This window comes from Crocodylus porosus, unplaced genomic scaffold (assembly GCF_001723895.1).
Source record: "Crocodylus porosus isolate Cpor-Errol unplaced genomic scaffold, CroPor_comp1, whole genome shotgun sequence".
In the NCBI taxonomy this organism is placed as follows: domain Eukaryota; kingdom Metazoa; phylum Chordata; order Crocodylia; family Crocodylidae; genus Crocodylus; species Crocodylus porosus.
In genome coordinates, this window is record NW_017728886.1 from 80,145,387 (window position 1) to 80,167,444 (window position 22,058).

Below are 22,058 nucleotides of genomic sequence, written 5' to 3' on the forward strand. Positions count from 1 at the left end.
AGCATAGAAGGGTTCTTCTGGAACCTATTGCTATCACCTACAAGATCTTCCAATGATGGCTAGTTTGGAAAGACTGACTAAAGGACACATTCAGTACACTGTGACCAAAATGCAAGTAACTTTGGTTTTTCTTCAGTAGGTGTATTTAATACATGCACCCAGGCAGATGCTATGGATTTAATCTACAATGATCCAGAAGATAACCCAGGAGCTATTCACTTACATGGAAGACATGCATATGCTCTGTATGATCACCCTTTTCAGAACTTCTGTTGAGGGAGGGGAGACACAAAATGGATCAGGGCTCTGAAAGTGTGCAGAGTAGATTCCTCTCAGGTGATGTGCTGATGGGTTTATCCCTTGATCTCTGCTAGTTTCTACTACCACAACCTTCTACCACCTGCAAGGTAATGCCAGCAAAAGTTAGTGCAGGCCTTGGTCTGAGTGTAGCTCATAGTTGGTAGGGTTGGAAGGGACCTGAGCAGATCATAAAGTCCGACCCCCTGCCTTGGCAGGACAGAGTACTGGGGTCAAACAACCCCGGCTAGGTGGCTGTCTAGCCTCCTTCTGAAGACCCCCAAGGTAGAAGCCAGCACCACTTCCCTTGGAAGTTGGTTCCAGCTCCTAGCTGCCCTGACTGTGAAGTAGTGCCTCCTGATATCTAGCCTCAATCTACTCTCCATCAATTTATGCCCATTATTCCTTGTTACTCTCGGTAGTGCTCAGTGGAACAGGGACTCTTCCATTGCTTGCTAGTCCCCCTTGGTCAGTTTATAGATGGCCACCAGATCCCCTTTCAGCCTTCTCTTGTGGAGGCTGAACAGGTTCAGGTCCTTTAACCTCTCCTCGTAGGTCCTGCCTTGCTGCCCCGATCATGCGAGTGGCCCTCCTCTGGACCCTCTCTGTGTTGTCCACATCCCTCCTGAAGTGCAGCGCCCAGAACTGGACGCAGTACTCCAGCTGTGGCCTGACCAGTGTCACATAGAGGGGGAGGATCACCTCCTTGGACCTGCTCATGATGCATCTGCGGATGCATGACACGGTGTGGTTGGCCTTCAAGCGCCAGTTTGTTCTGTGCAGACAATGTTTCAATTTGGTTTCAATGGGAGTTGTGTGTTCATTAAAGCAGAGAACAAGGCCTGCTTTATACTTATTCCAGTAGACATTTAATTTGTGTGCTTCTATGTGTGGCTGAGATGGATGGCTACAATCTCTAGAAAAAATGTAGTGGTTACTTTTACTGAAAGACTTTTGTCTGTTATTTTAGTGTTAGACAGACCACAGAAGGCTGCTTATTGAAAGTGATGGGAGCTTCACTCAAGTAAGAATGGGAGGTTAAGACCCATAAATGGAAAGGGAAATTCCATCTGGTGGGAATAATTTTGACTGTACCCAAACCCTTATCCTGCACATGGGGAGCTTCCACACAAGGCAAGAGCCACCTATATGTAGGACTACAGATGTGTATTGCTTTTCTAGTTATCCTGGAACTTGTCTCGCATGCTATAATGTCCTTTGCATGTTTGGACTTTGTTCAAGAGATGCTCACCCCAAAATGATAGTCATTCATGGATAATGACTTCAAGTGCACCTTTTTCACTGAGCAGTTTGAATTCCAGGTCCTGAGATTGATCCATTCTGGTATGTGGGACGTGGAGTCCGACCTATTGGCCGGTTTGGAAAAAGGCAGCTAAGAAGCAGCCAGAGCAGCTTAAAACCCGGAGGCAGAGGTGTGGACCTGATCTTGAATGCATTATGGGAACCAGAAGCAATGGATGCAGAAGAGGATGAAGGCTGGTGACCCCATTTTTTGCTGGAGTAACAACACTAACTTCCATTTCAATTGCATTCTTCTGTCTCCTGACATACACACTTTAACCCTTTTGCCTAGTTGTCCTCAGCCATGTAATCTATTTATTTCCCATGCAAATTCATTTAAAAAGAATTGCACTCAGGTTTCAGATGGAAGGTGAAAAGTGGCACTGAATGCAACCATAAGCTGTTAGTAGTATTTTTGCTCTGAGCAAAGCACTCCCCCAATAACACCCACCCTGTGCCTTGACATCACCATTCACTGTGACATTAGATTTGCCCAAGAGCCAAACGATTCTTGTGCTTGGAATTAACTCTGTATAAAACATAGTGTCAGTGCTAATGTGTCAACAAGCCTTTCTGTCGCATTTCCAGTGGGTATATTGCCTGCCCTTATTGGTAGTTTAGTGCTCACAGAATCTTTAATCCTGTATTATCTTACTGGGGAAATAGGACCAAGGTATGCTGTTGTCCTGATTGAGCTCCCTTTTAACAATCTTAAATATAATCTTCATGAGACTTCATTAGTCAGGGAGCTCTAAGTCACTCTTCAAGCACCATAAGTAACGAAGAAACCTGTTATAATGGACTGCATAAATAAGCCATGATTTCTGGCATAACATGGATCATCATGATGTCAGTTAATTCAATTATAGTAATTTTATGAGCAATACCAATTACAATATATTTAATCTTGATTAGTAGCTATTACCACCAAAATACTTCAGATAAAATTATAAGCAGTGCTAATACTTTGTGGCTTATATCTAAAAAAAAGATCATTTAACACTTAGCTAATGAACTAGAATTAACATTCAATTTGTGAATAGCACTGCAGAAGAAGCATTACAAATCTTTCTAGCCTTGTTCGTAAATCACTGTCAGAAAGTTCAATAACAGTGAATTAATCAGCAAATAATTAAGTCCTTGTAATTATTTCTGCCCATGACTTATCTGCCAACAAGAACTGTGTTGCATTACAGAATTGATTGTTATTGTCAGTTGTGTGACACTTTGTATGGAGAATTTTGGGACTCTGGCCTATTTGCAAACTACTTACTATGACTACTTGCTATTCATGTCATATATCACTGGACTCATGTGGCACTGTACTATTTTTTTAGAAGGGTTGGTGAATGCTTTATGACTCCTTCAGTTTATTAAACCTATTCATGGGCATTTATAAATGTTTGGCAAATCTTGCTTGAATACTATACTTTATCACATATAACACAGCCCCAAATAAAACATGCACCTTGTTTTTGGAAAACAGAATGTAGAAAGAAGGCTTTTTCAGACTCTTGGCTGACAGCATGGCCACCCTCTACCACGGCTGTAGAAAAGTCCTCCTAGAAACATAGCGTGTCCAAAAGTATGGCATCAGGACCTCCCAGTGTGGCTGTCTCCTGACAGCATGGAGTTCCCCACTGTTTGGAAGACACACTCACACCCTAATCAGGGAGTTGGGGGCTGGGAAAAGTGGCAACAATGCAGGTGCAGGTTCCAGGTGACTAGCCTGAGTGCAGGCACATGGAAAGTTCCTTGGTGCTGATGTTCTGGCCTGTGGCTTGAAAACCTTGCCAGCCCCTGCTGTAAATAGTTCTTTATATAAATTCCTGTAATTAAATGGTGTGTCTACACATGCATTTACTCCGGCCTAAGTTTACACTGGTGTAAAATAAGCTGGTGAAAATCCTTTTGGGCAGGCATCTACACATGCAGGGATTAGGGAGCAGATATGCACCCAGTTTCATGCAGCCCTGCAATGAGTCCCTGCTGCAACTGGGGGGAGCTCCAGCCCCCTCCAGGTGCTAGCCCAGGGGCTGGCAGGGAGCTGCTGGCCCTGGCTCCTGTATCAGGGGCAAAAGAGCTCCCTAACCCCCTCCAGCATGGAGCTTTGTGACCACAGGGACACTGCTGGGAGACCCTTATCTCCAAGCCCCCAGCTCTGCCATCACAACTGGGAGGCCCTTATTTTCCAGCCCAAGCTCCATGGTTGTGGCTGCAGGTGTCAACCTGAGAGATCCTTATCTCCCAGCCTAAGCTTCACGACTGCAGAGCTCAGGCTGGGAGATAAGGGTCTCTCAATTGCGATGACGGAGCAGGGGCTTGGAGAGCTGGGAGATAAGGATCTCCCAGCCCCAGCTCCCTGACTGTGATCTAGGAACAGGGGGGTTGGAGCTCCCTGCTGCTGGGGCATGGAGACATAGTCCCCACTTGGGCTCCTGTGGCAAAGGCTGCCCTGGCAGCAGGCAGCATTCAGGGGCAGGGAGCTATCTCCTGCTCCCTGAAGGACTGCTGACTGGCAGCAGATTTTGCTCCTAGTGCAGTGTTTACATGAGTGCTATGGCATTGTTACTCATCCTGGGTAAATTTGCTACTTGCATTTGCAGGTAGCAAATTTATTCAGGATTATGGAGGTTTACTGCGAAGTAAGCATGTGCACCTGTAGACACACATGCTTACTTCACAGTAAATTATGCATATGCAAAGTTAAGCATCCCGTGTAGATGTGCTCAAGGTGCCATTACCACATCAGAACAGATCACGTGCTGTTTCAGGCACGAACTAAGGCTATGAAGATTAATGCAAGACTCTACCTCTTCAGTTTGCTGAACAGACAGAAGCAGTAGTTGCCTTAGCAGCTGCAGGGCATGCACAGTGTCTCCAGGAATGCGTTTTTTTCCAGTGAAGAAAACAGCTTCTCCGCTTAAAACACATTCCCCCTGACTTTTGGGAGAAGAGATGTGTGCTGTATGTAAGAAAATACAATAATAAAATGCAGTTATCTACCAGCATCACTAGTGTAGTATATGCGTTGTGCCCAGTTTGTGTATCTGGATTAACAAGTAGAGGGGTGGCATTTAGGTAATTCTGAGTTTCTCAGCATTACATCAAAACCTCCTGCACACTCCAAACAATAGCATAATATTTTATCAGTGATCATTATTAAACCATATTATATCTTTCACAGTGTGGGTTATTAAAGGATCTAGATTTCTTTTCACAGTCTTTTGGAATTGCTCTGGTTCTTTTAGCTCTGAAGTGAGGACCACTGAAAAGGTCCAAAAAAAACATAGTTAGCTGTCTTAGTCTGAAGTGAAGTAGAAGGCAGGGTAGATATGCATCTTATAGAATAAGCAAAGTAGGTATATATCAAGCACAAGCTGTATCTAGCTATCTAGATATACGTATATAGATATCTATATCTATATCTATTTTGGTTTGTCTATAAGGTACAAATCTATCACGCTTTTTAAAGGTCCCAAAGTTGAGGTAGGTGGATCCAGTCTCAAAATGTGGGATGTAATGAGACTTCTTACCTCCCTGATATTTCTGGTTTCCAACTGCTAAACCTTCAAACTGAGGTAAGCAACCTACACCACAAGTATGACCATAAGTGTGAACTGAGCCAGGAATCAATGATGCTAATAATTACCATGGTGCTAATGATTACCTTGAATTCTTGAAGTGATTCTAATGATTTGTCATTCATGTGGCTTATAAAGACATTGACCATTGCTATGCTCTGTAGCAGGCAAACACAGCAAAACTAGTCCCAATTTAAACATGAGCTGGGATTCCCAAAAAGGATGAACATATTGGGCCAATGTCTGCTGCCTCTCGACAACCAGCTCTTAGCCATTGATCTGCACTGCCAAAATCAGCCCTCACTGAATCTTTCTAGTAAATCACTAGACACCAGCCAAAATGCAATCAGTCTCCCTGTCTTCAATCATGAACCTTATGCTAGGACATCAGCTACTTAGACATTGCCATCCAGGGGATCCCAGGTGAATCCTCAAGCAGCTGCCTGAGCCAGTTTCAAAACTGCATGGTGCCTCTGGATGTGCACACATACAATACTGTGAATGTGACCACTTCACTACAAAGTGGCAATGCATTTTCATAGGATTTTCAGAACAAACTGACAGAACAAGTAGAACTCATTGCATAGATATGAAGCATGTATAGAGCATACTACAGACATAGCAAGGCTGAGTGCACAATTCCAGATGGGCTAGGAAAGGAGAGTATATGTGTGTGTGTTTCAGTTCTGAGTAAGAGAGCAGGAGGAAGATAGAGAGTGGGGTTTCAGACTTTCATTATCACTTGCAATCATGAATGCTGAGAAATAGGAGAAACAGTAAAACAAATGGCATGCAATGTCTGTGAGGAGCCTACTGAAATTCAGAATCTCCATTTTGTATGAAATATCAACATGTACAATTTGTTTTCATTCCAATTTTGAATGGAAACAAATATTTTTCTGTGCATTAGAGAAATGTTATTAAGACCCGCAGCCACTTAATACTAATCAAAACATCTTATCTTCTTTGCTACATCAAAAGGCATCTTAATGTTGTTGTAATGTTTGATGCTTTGTAACACCTAAAACAGAGATAAACTGATCTAGAAAAGATGTTTCAATAAGTATTATACAGCACTGCATTTAATGGGTTTTAAAACAAATAAAAATAGAATATTTTAATTCTGTCCTATATTTGGTATGCCAGTCATTATACTGCATAATACTTATACTATTTTAAAATTATTTCATAACGTGGTCAGTAGTAGTAGTAATATACAACATATGTTTTTACTGACACACAAAAAATAATAACACTTAAAAAAATGATCTCCCTCCCCCATAATATAGCATTTTGAAATGAAATTCTGGTATATCCAAAGTAAAAAATAATACAAACTGATTTTTCTTTAATTCAAAACATTAGTTTTGTTGAGACTTCCATTGAAATTGCCATTTTTGTAAAAACATTTTGGTTTCAACACAATCAACATTTTAGCTGGAAAAAAATGGCTAAAGGCTTCTAATTTATGTGTGATTGAGGAAGTATTAGAACACAGGAAAAGGTGCTATGGATTCACAAAGGACCAAATCCTGAGTCTCTTATGTAGGTATGACCCTGATGGAAAGTGTAGGGACTATACTTAATTTAGTCTGTGCGTATAGCTTAGAATGGAATACATACCAAATTTCTTAAGGAGAAATTTTTTCTTTCTTCTCCAGTATCATTCTGAAAGAAAGACCTTGTGTATATATCACTTCTTAGCAAAATTAGTATGCTTGGCATAGTGGAGCACTGGATTCCCTTCCCGAGTTGCACCACCTCTTAAACATAATGGAGCAGCAGTCATTTGCGTGCAATGGATACTTGTATGTACAAAGCAGTGCATATACAGTAACAAGGGATGGGCAAATGGGGCATCAGCCGTGGGTGCTGATGTAGAGGGGCTGCAGCCACCACTGCCCCAGACTCTGCTGCTATGAAAAGTGCTTGTTAGGCCTTTGTACTGTAGTATTATAAAGTGTGGTATAGTGCCTGCTGCACTCTTTCCCAAGTAAAGTGCACACAAATCCAAACAACAGAGTAGAACTTTTTTTTGTTGGTTTGTTTTCTTTATGAATCAAGTCCCTGAAAAGGCATTCTTTTTCATAAATTACTTTTACTCTTTTTATCATGTCCTTTGACAATAATTCTTGGTGAATATGCAAACAACAACAAGGCAAGCTGAATATTCACTCAGACTTAATCAAATAGATCATCATATAGTCTTCATTTTAACCATTAAAATATTTTCATTATAAAAATTAATCTAAATATAAATATTAACACTAAAGATTGAAATCACTTGATGACAAAATAATTCTTTGTGTGCTATAACATATGCTTTTATGATTTTTGTTTTTTAAAACAGTAAATTAAACCTTTGCACATATTTGGCACAAGTAAACCTTTGTAAAAATTCAAATGCCATATAGCAGGGTTTTGTGTTTGTTTGTTTTTTGCAATGCCTACACAGTACACATTTTGTGTTAAAGAAGACTGAATATTTTAACATTGTAACACAACAGTAGTTGCTTTTCATGCCTCTTATGGAAAACATCTTATTCCAAACTCTGTTTGTTTGTTTTTTTAAATCACACTAACAGAACAGAAGCCAGAGTTAATCTATTAAAATTAGTCATTTCTGAATTGATATTACATATACGATATTAGCTAATAGTATTCTTAGATGAATATGTTAGACCAACCACCATTAGTAACATTTCATAGCACACATTCCGGTATAAACAAAAATCTGGGAACGTATAGTACATAGATAGGAGAACAGTTGAGGGGAGAGAAACTGAAAGATGAAGAATACTTTAGGTGTCCTGTGCTTTTTAATCTCCTCCACTGCCTGGTACATACAGTTTACCTTTAGTAGATCAAGTACTATGCCCATACCTGTGTGAACCAATTGGAAAGAATTAGCACTGCCTGGGAAAAGGGGCAGGCCTCATTTGGCCCAGAATAAACATCGTGAGCCAGCTTGTCAGCTGGTATAGGTCCATTAAAGCTAATGGAACTATGCTGTCTTACACCAGCTGGGGAAATGACGTCATACTTCTGGATGAGCCAAATGTTTTCAAAGGTGATGCTCTAACTGCACTGGTGGACAAACTACACATACAGGAAGAAGTCTGTAACTGGAATCATTTACCTTTCCCAGGGCTGAATGAGCTTGGGAGACTGGGAACTACACCATGACTAGTCCTCATTTCATACGCTCTTTGTTTTTTTCTCTTCTATTTAGCATCAAATCTGACTGGTGGCATCCAGTTGCACCTGATTCACTCCAGGTTTTGTTCATCTCTCCAGCCACAACCCAAAACTGTCAATGTGGCTGCCCAAAGTTTAGACACATAAAGAAAAATGGCTTAATTTTCAGAAGTGCTGAACATCCCTAGTGCTTAAGGAAGCTGATGGGAGCTGCAGGGACTCACTGCCTCTGAAAACCAGGCTACTCTTCTGTCTTGAAGCATTTGAAAATCCTGGCCCAAATGTTTGGCATCAGCCATGAAGTGTTCAACATTGTAGACCCTTAAATCACTGCACAGTTCAAAATTTATTTCCATATGCACATGGTTAATTGCTCCTTAGGGCTCCACAATGTCTGTTACATACTAAGCTTGGCAAAGGACAGAAATGTACTGTCCCAGGTGGAGCTGTAGGAGGTGCTCTCCCTCCCAGAACTCCTTGGTACAGAGGGGAGGGACATCTCAAGCTGCACTTCCTCCTGGGGCGAAGTTTATCACCTTTGCACTCACTGATCCTGCTCTGCATCCTACATCCTTCAGGACACAAGGACTGGCACCGGCAGTCATGATGTTCTCCAAAGCAAAAGGACCGACATTCTGAAAGGGCCTTCCATGCAGTATGCAAGGGAGGTGAAAGGTTCCTTAGGGCTCATTCCCCCTGCCATGGATCTGAGGACCTTTCATAATCACTCTCTTGGTTTTTAAAACTACATTTCAGGAAGCACTTTCTGGAAACTGTTCCTAATTCCTAGCTTTATTTTACTCTACTTTTGTACTGTTAAAGAACTGGCCAGGCTCACTTCTGAGCTTTGCCAACTGTATCATAACAAATACTTGGGATGCTTCCAAACAGGGGCGACTCCAAGCAGTATAACAGATGCCGAGGTGTTGATTTTGCAAGTTTTCAGATGCATTGAGATGACAGAACAACGATCCCCACATATTTAGTCTTAGATACACTGCATGCATGTTGCCTACTATGGTGTCATGGTGAAACATGGCAGCCCATCACCACTGTAAACTGCTCTCTCAACAGGAAAAGCACACAGATCTGGAGTTAGAACAATAACTCAGACAAAGGTGCGCTATCAGCATATAGGGACTCTTCAGACATTGAAGCTGATCCTGGAAACATTTGACTTGATGTTATAGCTCCCTTTGAGTTCAGGGGGAGCAGAATCAGGTACACCAATTTCCCCCCCACCTCCAAGCTTCTGCAAAACAAATGTTCACTACACTGCATGTGGAATTTTTCTTATTGCTCATCAAGAGAGATATCTATGTGAACAATAAGAGGCCAGCAGAGATGAATCACAGGTTTGCTTTGTCCTTTCCTTTCATGTGAAATATTGACCAACAATTACAGTTGAATTAAGTGTACAAAAACATACTGGATTTTTAAAGACAATATACTTCAGTACAATCAATGGGGGGAGAGAGGGGGAGGAGTGCATCTTAAAATGTGGAGCCTTGCTTTTGAAACTCAGTATCCTTTCTCGAGTCTTATGAGAACTTTAAGGCAGAGTTTCCATTAGCAGACCACAATGCTGAAGACTTGGACAGCTTTCTCAGTGAGGTATCCAAACAAAGCCCTATTACTGAGGCATTGTGGGTTCTCAAGGGTCCGTTTTCTATTGGACATATACAATGGCTGTTAGGTAAAGGCACTCAAGTGTACAGCCTTAGGCAGTGTGTTATTGGCAGTAGAGTTTGTAATTCTAGTACATAACAACAGCTCCTATAGTTGGTTTCTAGAATGCAGAGAAAAAAGACAAGTTTAGCAAAATATTTAGTTACAAAATAGGTATATAATACAATCCTAATGAGTCTTCTTAAGCAAAACACTGCTGTGTTGCCAGTTTAGTAGCTTATCATATTTCCCAATTAAAATTCACCCTACGCAGCACAGAGGGCTGTACACCTCACAAGTCCCACCCTCCTAATTGCAGAGAGGAGTTGACATGGTTCGGGTGGCAGTCCTCAGATATGATTTCTGGGGTTTTGCCATTAGCTTTCAAGTTAATGGCAAACTCTCATCAACTCCAGTGGGGGCTAATCTCACCTAAGGTAGCAGGGGATGGGATGTTTTAGGAGTGTTCACACACTCATCTGAACATATTTTAAGTTGGTAATTTCTCTACCACTTCAGTGGCCAAGGCATTAGTAGCCCCTTTGCCATCCTGCTCCTTACCTGAGGCATGCTGTGGGGTGTTTATAGTTTTGTTTTGTGATTGTAGAATGGAAGAGGGGCCAGTATGGATGCTCTTGGCCTTATGGACAAATGATGGCCTGCAAATATAGGGGACAGGTGCTGATGGCTCACGGGCATGTTTCTAGTTCTATTGTCTAATAACAGAAGTATCTCCTGCTCTATGAAACTGTGGCACTGCAATGGCCAGGATCTGAATTAGCAGCCTGGTGTGATGGGAATTCGCCTGTTGATTCTATTTTGGAAGAATTATAAAAAGAAGGCACCATTTGCAATTCTGTAAACGCGCCTGGAAATTGTGCATGTTCATACATGAATATAGATAAACTGTGGACTGGGAGAACCACTAACAGGAATTCTTCAAAGGACCACAACTCTCTTTTCTCTCTTCACTTGCTCAGATGCAATTAGCTGTCCTCCATGCTCCTTACCCACTACAGTAGCTGGCAAATGTGGAGGGTTCAGCTGTCTCTTTCCACTTCCCACTCAGTAACTTTTTGAGGAGAGGATCAATCCAGCAGCACTTACTATTCTTCCATAACTAACACACCTGGAGCTGAAATTTAAGTATCTCTTCCAGCTGGCAGTCAGGGGACCCCTAGGCCTAACTGCACACTCAAAGCACCTTTGCAGTAGCAGAACCATTCTCTGGTGAATGGAGGAAGCCTTCTGTCACCATCCAGCAGCTGGCAGAAGGCACCTCCAGATACTCCTCTGCTTTCTGTCAGCTGCTGCAGTCCCTACAGCAGCTGATGCCTTCATAGCCCTGGCAGTGGTGTGTGGACATGCAGCACTCTGGTGGCTGGGCAGGGGTAGCTACTGTCTGCCCCCAGAAGCTCTCCTGGGAGAGGCAGACGAGTATAGCCAAGGCCTCAATCTTTGCACAGTGAGAATGGGCTAAGTATGTTGTACTTAGTGTTCCTTATTACAGCTTTAAAAATGCCTATTCTTAGTCATTACCATTGGGTCCTTGGCAGTGCTTTTTCTCTCTTTAGTTCTTTGTGTTAGAGATCCTCGGAGCATGAAGTTTCTGTTAAATGTTCTCGTAGTAGTATTAGTATTAGTAGTAGTAGTAGTAGTAGTAGTAGTAGTAACTGGAGTCTCATCAGTTTTTTCACCTGGGGAGAAAGAAGTGGGAACATTCCTCAAGCCATGGCTGGAACCAAACACAACAACAAACATGAGGAAACATATCTTTTAGGTCGTTAGAGGCTTAAACCTAAGTTAGGAGAGATGTTATACTTTAAAAAAAAAACAAAGTAAAGAGATTAATTTCAAATGGACATATAGCAGGCACTGAACTTGTAAGAGTTGACATGGTTCAGGTGGCAGTCCTCAGATATGATTTCTGGGGTTTTGCCATTAGCTTTCAAGTTTTCAAAATTATGATACAGCCTGCCTGACCCCCATGTTACTTCAGCTTGACTCTGCTTCAATCAATGGAGTTATACGGGTATAAAATTAGAGGGAGGCTGAGAGAATCAGGCTCAAACCTCTGGAAAGAAGGATGGAAGCATCTAAACCTCGATTTAGGAAGACTTTAGACAGCCAAATCCAAAACTGTGATCTAGTGGCCACCTGGACTTGCTAGGTGCCTATCTTTTAGACCTGAAAATTCTCCAAGGTCCTGCAACTCTGTCTGATGGGCACATCTTAAATCTCCTTGTTTGAGTACCTGCACTCTATAACTGGATCCAGAAATGGGAAGAACAGCAACTATGTTCTCTGGAAGGCTCCATCAAGTATTACGTTTAGCACACATAATTATAGCCACTTCCATTTAAAAATGTAATAGTGCCCATAGCCATTGTTCCAGTGGCCTTATTATACAACTGCTAGTGGCTAAAGCACCAACACAGGAAAAGCAAAACCTAGGCGTAGATCCTTGTTAGCCTCAGGGCATGTAAACCCACAGTTCTCACAACTAAGATAAATCTCTAACTGCCAAGCTAAAGTTTCATCCCTCCTTTTTTTTTCATTCAATGACTATTCGATGCAGCATGCATAAACATGGAGCAAAGACTGTAACTCAGGACTCACCCCTTCCCCCTTCCCCTTCCAGCCTAGCGTCCTAAACACAGGGCTAAGTCATCTCCCATTTGCTTGTTTTCCTTCGTGCCCCATGGATCCTGAATTCTTACCTGTACAATCAACCTCTAAGGTACTTTGGTGTTGCAGAGCCTAAAATTTAGGGCACCTTGCCTCAGACTGGTAGCCCAAATCCACAGGTTAGCACTTGTGTCTTTTCTCCAGGGAATGGAGAGACCCACAGGTGCTTCCCTACTAAGGAGCTCCTAAGTACTGGGTGGAAAACAAGTGAAAAGTTGGATACAAGGGTATGTCTGAACTCCAGCTCCAACTCTGAGCTTGTTTCTGACTTGGCAAAGGAAGTGCTTGCATCATACTGGTATCCAGATAACTCACAGAGGAGGCACCTACCTCTGTGACCCTCACTGACAATAGCATTGAGTTCAACATAAAGCACAGCACTTTCCATTCACTCTTGAACACTGGTGATGATACCCATATTTTGCACAGACTCTTATTTTGTGAAAATTATTTTAGTTATATACTAAATTACCAAGTAATGTCTCTTAGCCAAAAGATTTAGAAGTTTTTAACAGACGTGTTTCTTAAGACGGTGATCTGAGGGTGGGGTGAAAGCACGATACTTGGACAAACATAAATCAAAGGAAGTTAGGCACGTTGGCTGGAGACACTCTTTTTGTGTCTAATATTCTTTAAAGCCTTAGGTCTCAATTTGGAAACATACTTAAACAATACATGCTTAAAGTTAAGCTCATACTTAAGTGTTTTACTAAATAGTACTTTACTGGATCAAGGCTTTAATTAGGTCTTCCCACACAGTCAAATGAAATGCACTGACTTTCCAGAAAAGTGACCGCTATTTACAACTCAATGGTATTGAAGTTACACTATAGACATGATGGTCCAGGATATATGCAAGATGCAAGGATTTTTGTGGGTGATATATTTTATTGCACCAATAGTATGGTTGGGATAGACTTAAACAACCTTCCAGGTACCATAGGACCTTTCCTTAGGCCTCTTCTCTCCCAAAAGGCTCTCCCAGAGATCTGAGGAAGAGTACCACAGTAGCCACAAGCTTTCCATCACAACTATACAGTTGGTCCAATACAAGACATCACCTACAAAAAAAAATCCCTGTCTCATGGCTAATTAGCACATCATTGCCAAATCTTTCATCTCCTATAAAATACCTTTTAATGTTTTCCCCACCCTCTTTCTTTGGGGTCAGGTCAAACTTTTAAAATTTTTTTTATGCTTTGGTTATGGTTCTTTTTTTGCTCCTAGTAAAGTAAAACAAAAGAGACTTAACTTAAAAAACAAGCAACAGCACATTATGAAGAGACAGACCAGTATAGTATTCAATATAAATACACACTGGGAGGGAATTATTTATTCTTATTTTATTCACCTCACAACTTATTTCCCTCCTGTTTGTCAGCTGCACAGCATCATTTAATCAGAAAGAGAATATATGTGAAATGAGTTTACTGAAACTTTTAGTGCACCTTTTACTGGTGGAGCTGGAAGCTTTCTCCTTTGCTGTCTTGATGTGTCTATTGTTTGCATCTGTGGAGAACATATACATATTATTAAACTTTAATATGGAAAAAAGGGCTTCCCGATATATTTGCTCAATGCTCTGGTACCTGGTTCATTTGTTTTTGCTCCCGTTTTCTTGCCAGGCGAACACATGGCGCCACATTCAATCCTGCACAAGTGAGTGCTGAAATTCTGCTTTCAATATCTGAAATCTTAAAGTAAAACAAGAGAAAGAGAGAGAGAGTTGGGGGGAGAAAAAGAAATTTCAAAGTTAATATAAAAACACAACAAAAATGCACTTTCCCAACACATTCATACCCTCACCAAATAAAAATATAAAAGGAACAGCTGATTTTTTTAGTAATTCTGAAAGACAATCTAGCAAAGACACTTTGGAGTGTGGTATTCTTTGGTTTCATAGATTTCATAGACATCAGGGCTGGAAGGGACCTCAGGAGATCATCGAGTCCAGCCCCCTGCCCAAAGGGCAGGAAGTCAGCTGGTTCCCAAAGGGGACACTTGTTCAATAGAAAAAAAATTATTGATTAAATCATTGAAAAGAATGATCTGGTGGCATTGCACCAACATACTTCAGGGCTATAAACTGAAGCTTTGTGTTGTGTTGTGTTGTGTTTGAGAAACAGCTGGTAGCCAATGACTCGAATCCTAATTTCATTCAAGTTGCATTAGAGAAAGTTAGGCTCAAAGCACAGACCAGGGGTAGGCAACTCCCAGCACACATTCCAATGTGGCATGAGAAGGCATTTTGCTTGGCACATGTGCCTTGGGGTGGACAGCAGGGGAGCTACGAGGATCCCATCTTTGTTTTGGCAGTGAAACCCCAGCCCTTTCCCCTCCATCTACCTCGAGGCATGTGTGCACCTGCCACTGGCAATAAGTCGGGCTGGGGCTTTGCAGACTCCAGTGCACCTGCTTGCAGCCTCCCTGCTGTGAGCAGCCAAGGCTTCATGGTGGGCAGGATGGCTTGCCCAGAGCCTTGGCTGAATGTGGCAGACAGCCAGGAGGCTGCAAGAGGCTGAACTGGGGTCTGTAGAGCCCCAGTCTGGCTCACTGCTGGCAGCAGGTTCATGTACGCCTTGGGGCGGAAGGGGCTGGGGCTTCACTGCCACAACAAGTATGGGGCCCCTTGTGACTCCCCTGCAGCATGCCAATGTTTTGCCACTCTGCCCATAAATGCTGCTGACACACTGTATCATACCTTTGTTATTTCAAATTGGTTAGGACTTCTTTGCAGTTGGTTATGATTCTTTGTAGTGGGACTCAAACCTTCCAACTTTAATATGTCATAATTAATGAAGGAAATCAAGCAAAACAAAGCCGAATAAGGTATAAAAAACCCAAAATTAAACAGGTAAATAAGTCTTTGGGAAGAGATTAAGATAAAATTGAGACACAAGTGATTCCAAAAGGGACAGAGCTGGCAAGACAACATGTGCAGATAGTAGCAAGGCCAACTTGATCCAGCTCCCTGCCGAATGGCAGGAAGTCAGCTGGAGTGAGAGGACCCCAGCAAGATAATTATCCAAACGCATCTTGAAAGTGTCCAGAGTAGGTGCTTGCACCACTTCTGGTGGGAGTCTAGTGTAGACTCTGGAGACTCAGATGGTAAAGAAATTCTTCCTTATGTCCAGTCTAAAATGGTATTCCAGCAGTTTGTGACCATTGGACCTTGTTTTTCCTAGGGGAGCCCTGGTGAACAGTTGTTCTCCCAGGTCCTGATGCACACTCCTGATATACTTGTACGCTGCCACCAAGTCCCTCCAAGCCAATGCTTTTCAAAGCCGAAGAGCCCAATGGTTCTCAGCCTCTCCTCATATGGCCGGCTCTCTTGTCCTTCTATCATGTGTGTGGCTCTCCTCGGGACTTTCTTGAGCTTTTCCATGTCCTTTTTAAAGTGTGGAGCCCAGAGTTGGATGTAATACTCCAGCTGTAGCCTCACCAAGGCTGAATAAAGAAGAATGACACTGGGTCTTGTCTGAGATGCTTTGGTAGATGCAAGCCAGAGTTTTATTTGCTTTGCTGGCTGCAGCATCGCACTGGTGGTTCATATTTATCTTGTGGTCAATCATGACCCCCAAGTCTCTTTCAGACATAGTGCTAGTGAGTGAAGCACTGCCGAGCCTATAGATATGATGTGGGTTTTTTCCCCCAAGGTGGAGCACCTTGCATTTCTCTATGTTGAAGGTCATCAGGTTTGTATATGCCCACCTTGCGAGCCTATCCAGGTCAGCCTGGATCCCCAGACTATCCTCCAGCATAACCATACTTCCCTATAGTTTGGTGTCATCTGCAAACTTAACCAGTTTGTTTCCAACACCCAAATCAATATTGTTAATGAATATATTAAAGAGTACCAGTCCGAGTACTGAACCCTGAGAGATGCCACTGGTCACCATATGCCATGCTGACTTGGTTCCACCAACAATCACTCTATGGGTCCTACTAAGGAGGCAGGTCCTGAGACATCGGGCCATGAGGTTGTCAAGGCTGCAGTTCCCCAGTTTTGCCATGAGGACATCATGGGGGGCCAAGCCAAAGGCTTTTTTGAAATCCAAGTAAATGACATTAACCTCTTCCCCCCGTCCAGGTGACACATCATAGAAGGAGATGAGGTTAGTTAGGCACAACCAACCCGAAACAAAGCTGTATTGGCTGTCTCTCAGAATGGTGCCTTCTGTCAGCCTGTTGTTGACAGATTCTTTGATAATTTTTTCCACGATCTTACCAGGGATTGAGGTCAAAATGACTGGCCTATAGTTCCCTGGATCTTCCTTTCTTGAAGACAGGCACCACATTGGCCCTTTTCCAGTCTTCAGGAACCTCTCCTGAGTGCCACTAGTTCTCAAATATCTGCACCAATGGTTGAGTTATGATGTTGGCCAACTCTTTTAGCACTCTTGGGTGCATTCCATCAGGGTCTGATGACTTGTGGATATTCAGCCTCTCAAGGTTTTCCCCTCACAAGGTCTTCACAAAATGCAGGTGTATGGTCACCTGTACCTTCCTGTAGTCCTGTGTCCTGTCAGGCGGGGTGATCCCCTTGGGCTGGCGGAAAACCGACGCAAAGTAATCATTGAGGAGATTAGCTTTTTCTTTGATGTCAGGGGTCCAATGTTGCCCTTATTTTTTTTCAACTTCCTACGTATCTGAAGAAGGACTTTTTATTGTCCTTGATTCCTGCAGCCAGCCTAAGCTCAGTATGGGCTTTAGCTTTTTTGGTTCACTCCCTACAGGTGTGGGCCAGTGATGCATAATCTTCCTTAGAGGTATTTCCTGTCTTCTATCCCTTACACACTTTTCTTTTAAGATTGAGGTGGTCCATGAGTTCCCTATTTAGCCATGGGTGTTTCCCAGCCCTTTTACTACCTTTACTGCGGGCTGGAATGGACTTCCCTTGTGCTTTTAGGATTGCATCCTTAAGGAGCGACCACTCTTCTTGGACACCCATCCCTGTCAGACTGTGATCCATCAGGGCCTTTACAACCAATTTCCTGAGCTTGTGAAAGTCAGCTTTCCTGAAGTCAAGGATTTCTGCATTGCTGACTGATTTGCCAGTTTTGCGATGGATGAGGAAGGTGATCAATTCATGATCACTGTTACTGAGCTTCCCCTCAATCCTCAATCCCTCAATCCTCAGGTCACTGACTAGATCACCCCCTTTGGCAAGAACCAGAACTAGCAGTGCCTTGCCTTGTGTCGGCCCATGGATTTCTTGAGTTAGACAGAGCTTGTCTATGCAATGCAAGGTAAATATTAGTGCTGTCTTTAAAACTTTAAAAGTGGTGTAATTTTTTCATCATTTTTCACTCAGTGTTTGCTGGGGCAAGCCTCTACAAACTTCTGTGATGTGAATGGGCATTTGCTGCATGTAGCTCATGGTATAGATCAGCCCAGTAAAACAGTTCAGAACAGCCTCTGTACAGGTAAATGTGGGTGGCTGAAGTTGTCTCTGATTTTAATCTGTGAACTCGACCCATTTCAGACTTTGCATAAAGACAAAGTCACTTTATTGGTTCATTACTAAAAGGTACCTTCTGCCACCTATTGACATATGTAGACTAACTGGACCTGAATCTGCTCCTATCAAAATCAATAAATAGTTTGCCTTTTACTTCAATGATAGTAGGATCTGATCCAGCATGTTTGGCACAAAGGAAGGTTTTTTCCTGGTGGAGTCTTGCGGTTAAGCCAGCTCCCTGGGACTCAACATTTTTGGGTTCTATTCCCAGCTCTTCACTGGGTGGCTTTGGGCAAGTCCCTTTACCTCTTCATGCTTCAGTTTCTTCATTTCTGAAATGGGGGAAATCATTCTGACCTACTTTGTAAAGTAGTTTGGGACCCACTGATGATCAGTATTATAACCATTATAACCAGTTATGTTGAAATGTGGGTCAGTCACTTTCTGAGTTGCTGTTATGCTGATGTATGTATTTGGATTACTACACCATCTTGATACAGAGAGAATCTGTGTAATGTGAAGATAAGTCTGCATAATGGAAAAATTAATATATAGGTTTCCCTCGCTTTATGTGGGTTCTGTATGTGTCAATTTGCTCTTATGCGATGACCCTTTTTATACCAAATATGTGTTATATGTGAGGTAAATTCACTCTTAAGTGATCAGTGTGGTGGAAGCCCACAATCAGCTGCTCTGTGCAGTGCATCGTGATGCACACCAAAATACAGTCTCCTGTGTAGATTTGTGCTCCTTGCTCGTTGTCTGTGACACGTGTTTCTGTAGTTGCCATCCACATTATGATAATGCCCTATGTGTGTGTGCACTGTCTGCTGTTGGTGAGTACCAACACTGCCTTGTAAAAGTGGTCAGTACAATCAAGGGTTTGGACTGCATCCCTATTTGTTATATTGTAAAGTGGGTTCCCTTTATGTGAATTCAGGTTATGAGCTGTTTTCCAGGAACGCATGTACAGCATAAAGCGAGGGAAACCTGTGCAAGTACTAAGCATAACAAAGCAATTCTATATTGACTTGCTAAAAAGGGTAATAGAGAATTTTCTCACCTGAAGCTCTGCATGATGAACCTGCGCTGCCGCCGTTGCTACCTGATCTTCCAGCTCAGCTAGTTCAGATTCTGCTGTAATACTGTTAATTTTGCGTGCTGCATCCTCTAACTCCGTCAGCTGACCCTCTAACCCATACACGGTGCCTGCTGTCAAGTATACCTAAATGGTCCAAATCACAGTACAGAGCAAGGCCAATTGCTTTTCAGTTATAGTTTAACTTGAAGACTAAAGACTACTGGCAGCTAAACAAAAAGCCAGACAAACAACAAGAACATACAATTTCTGGCTATGAAATACAGAGGAAAGGAAGATTAATATTTTGACATATTTGGAAAATGTTGACTTTGTGGCAAAATATAGAAAGTAGGGCTGACAAACAATTTAAAAAAATCACAATTAATTGTGAGATTTAAAAATAGTTGCAATTAATCGCACTTTTACTCATACAATTAAACAACAGTCAGCATCCTTCCACCCAACAGCTCTTTCAGAGCTACTGAGATATACCAGCAGCCCCCTCTCTTCTGTAGCACAGAGACTCCAGCTGAGTGCTTCCTTTTAATGCAGCTATGGCAGTATCAGAAAGGGAGAGGAGGAGAATCCTAAGTAAGCAACTCCCAAACTGAACACCTCATGTTCCTATTGGGAGCCAAGTGGCAGGCAGAACTGGTGTTACATGTTCCCAGTGAAACACACCACCAGTTAAGCAGTTCACAATACCCTGTACTAGGCTTAGTTTCTGAATGAATTGTAGGGGTACCCTCAGCAGTTTGAGGTGGGTGAGATAATGTATCTTATAGCAGAGATAAATGTAACCCTCCAAGTCTGCCAAAAACAGCATTTTAAAAGAATCCCCCCTCTGAGCAGTCTCAGGAATTTTCTTACAGCAGCCAGATAAACCACTTCTGGAACGGTCATTTCCTAGCCATCTGTTCATAAGAGGTCACACACAATACATCATGCCTTTCCACTTTCTTTCATCGAAATGAGTACTTATCTAGCTTTTCTTTGTTGTAGGAAGAGGTTTATACACATCTCTTTCTCACTGCTTTGCCTGAAACTCTACCAGTTCACAGTTGTTAGGAGCTGGAAGGGACCTTACAGATCATCAGGTCCAGCCCCCCTGCTCTTGGGCAGAGAAGACCTGCTGGGATCAGATGACCCCTGCAAGATGGATGCTAGGATGCTTTTTGAAGACTGCCAGGGTGGGTGACTGCACCACCTGTGCAGGGAAGCCTGTTCCAAACCCTTGGCACTAGACTTGCAAAGAAGTTTTTTCCCTATGTCCAGTCTGTAGTGATCTTCAATCAGTTTGTGTTCATTGTTTCTTGTCCTCCCCTGGGGGGGCCTTGGTGAACAGATGCTCCTCCAGGCCCTAATATCTCACATGAAAGCTCCCACTCTCCAGGATTTACACTCTCAGATTTTAGTCTTCCAGTGACCTTAGTTAATGCTGTTTTAACTGGTCTGAAGGGAAGCAATAATTCACCTTCCCTCCAAAACTTACTAAAGAGTATGTTTCTAAATGAAGCTGTCACTGCTAATCTGCACGGAAGTGGGAGATCTTTTCCCCCACCATCCCTGCTAATAGCCTTGCTTTTGGTGGCGATCACCTCTCCCAGCAAATCCAGAAATTAGCAGGTTCTTTTGCAAGTGCCAGTATAAGTTTCCTGTTGGAATGGATGCCTGCAGCAGGATGCATGTTCGAATGAAAGGATGTCTGATTAAACTGCAGAGTGTTGTGTGGGAACAAAGTGTTGTGTAATCTCTCTTTAGGTGTGAAAGGTGACCCTTCCAAATGAAATACGCTCGTACCCATAGCTCTGTAAAGCCATGTGTCCAAGCTTTTTTTGGGGCGGGGGGGGGGAAGTGTGGCAGAAGGCCAAAGCTCTGCTCTGTGATAATTCGGTTAAGATGGGCCCTACAGAAGGTACACACCTTGCCCTATCTCTTTAAGTAACCTGAGCTGGATACATTCCGGGGGCCGGGGGAGCTGCTCCCTCTGCCTACGGGACTGGCATCACTTACCTGGGTGAGGGGCTTGGGCTCCCTGGGGAACTAGGAACTGCCAGTCTGCCCAGCAATTAGTGATGCATTTCAAACCGGCTGGCTGACAGCCAACAGGTGCTGACCTCATTTACCTGGTCCAATGGAGGCCAGCACCTGTTGGCTGTCAGCCAACCAACCTGAAATGCATCACCAGTCTGAATTATTCAGACCTAAGAGATCATTGGTCTGGATAATTCAGAGAGGCAGTGTTGCTATGCACTGCAATTTTTCCCAGGTCAGAAAAGCACATGCACAAGACTTGCAGAACATTAGAAGTTTTCTGAAGTCTCATCTGAGGTCAAAACAACCTTGAGTCAGGAGCTGGCCTCGGGATGGGATGATGTGTAGGGCCAAATTCAGACCTGGTGCAAGCAGCTGCAACTCTGCTGATTTCACACCAAGTCTGAACTGGATCCAATGATTTTGGCCCAGAGCCAAGACAGAAAACTTTGAAGGAACAAGTCCTTTGGGTCTGTAGTCATCAAGCAATGAGCTCTGCTGCTTTGGAGAAAAGGTTTGTGTAGGCTTCACACTGCAGCTCCTGCCTATTTCCAGCATACCACCTCAGCAATGACTACTCTGGTACTGTTGAAAGAAATTGAAGGCAGTAGCTGTTTCTTCCTCCCCTACATTTCAGTATTGTATCCTCCAATGAGGAAAACATTACAAAAATGCAAGGACAAACAATGCAATTGGCCTCACAGCCACACAGGTGAGGACTCTGTAGACAAGTGGAAGACTGTGG

General features: G+C 42.8%; 1 protein-coding gene across 3 annotated transcripts in view; it reads right to left on the reverse strand.

The window, feature by feature from the left end:
• Positions 1-22,058, reverse strand: part of MYRIP (myosin VIIA and Rab interacting protein) — a 403,309-nt gene that overhangs the window by 6,681 nt on the left and 374,570 nt on the right. Inside the window, exons 13-18 of one of the 3 annotated variants that reach the window (XM_019537520.1) lie at positions 19,262-19,423; positions 14,327-14,431; positions 14,186-14,246; positions 11,703-11,746; positions 11,589-11,672; positions 7,262-10,170 (exon numbers count right to left, since the gene is read on the reverse strand). In XM_019537520.1, coding sequence (XP_019393065.1) covers positions 10,138-10,170; positions 11,589-11,672; positions 11,703-11,746; positions 14,186-14,246; positions 14,327-14,431; positions 19,262-19,423 — 489 coding nt within the window. In that variant the 3' untranslated portion in view covers positions 7,262-10,137. Of the gene's footprint in view, positions 1-7,261; positions 10,171-11,588; positions 11,747-14,185; positions 14,247-14,326; positions 14,432-19,261; positions 19,424-22,058 lie in introns of those variants that run through there. The other 2 variants (XM_019537529.1, XM_019537510.1) reach the window with 2 other exon arrangements.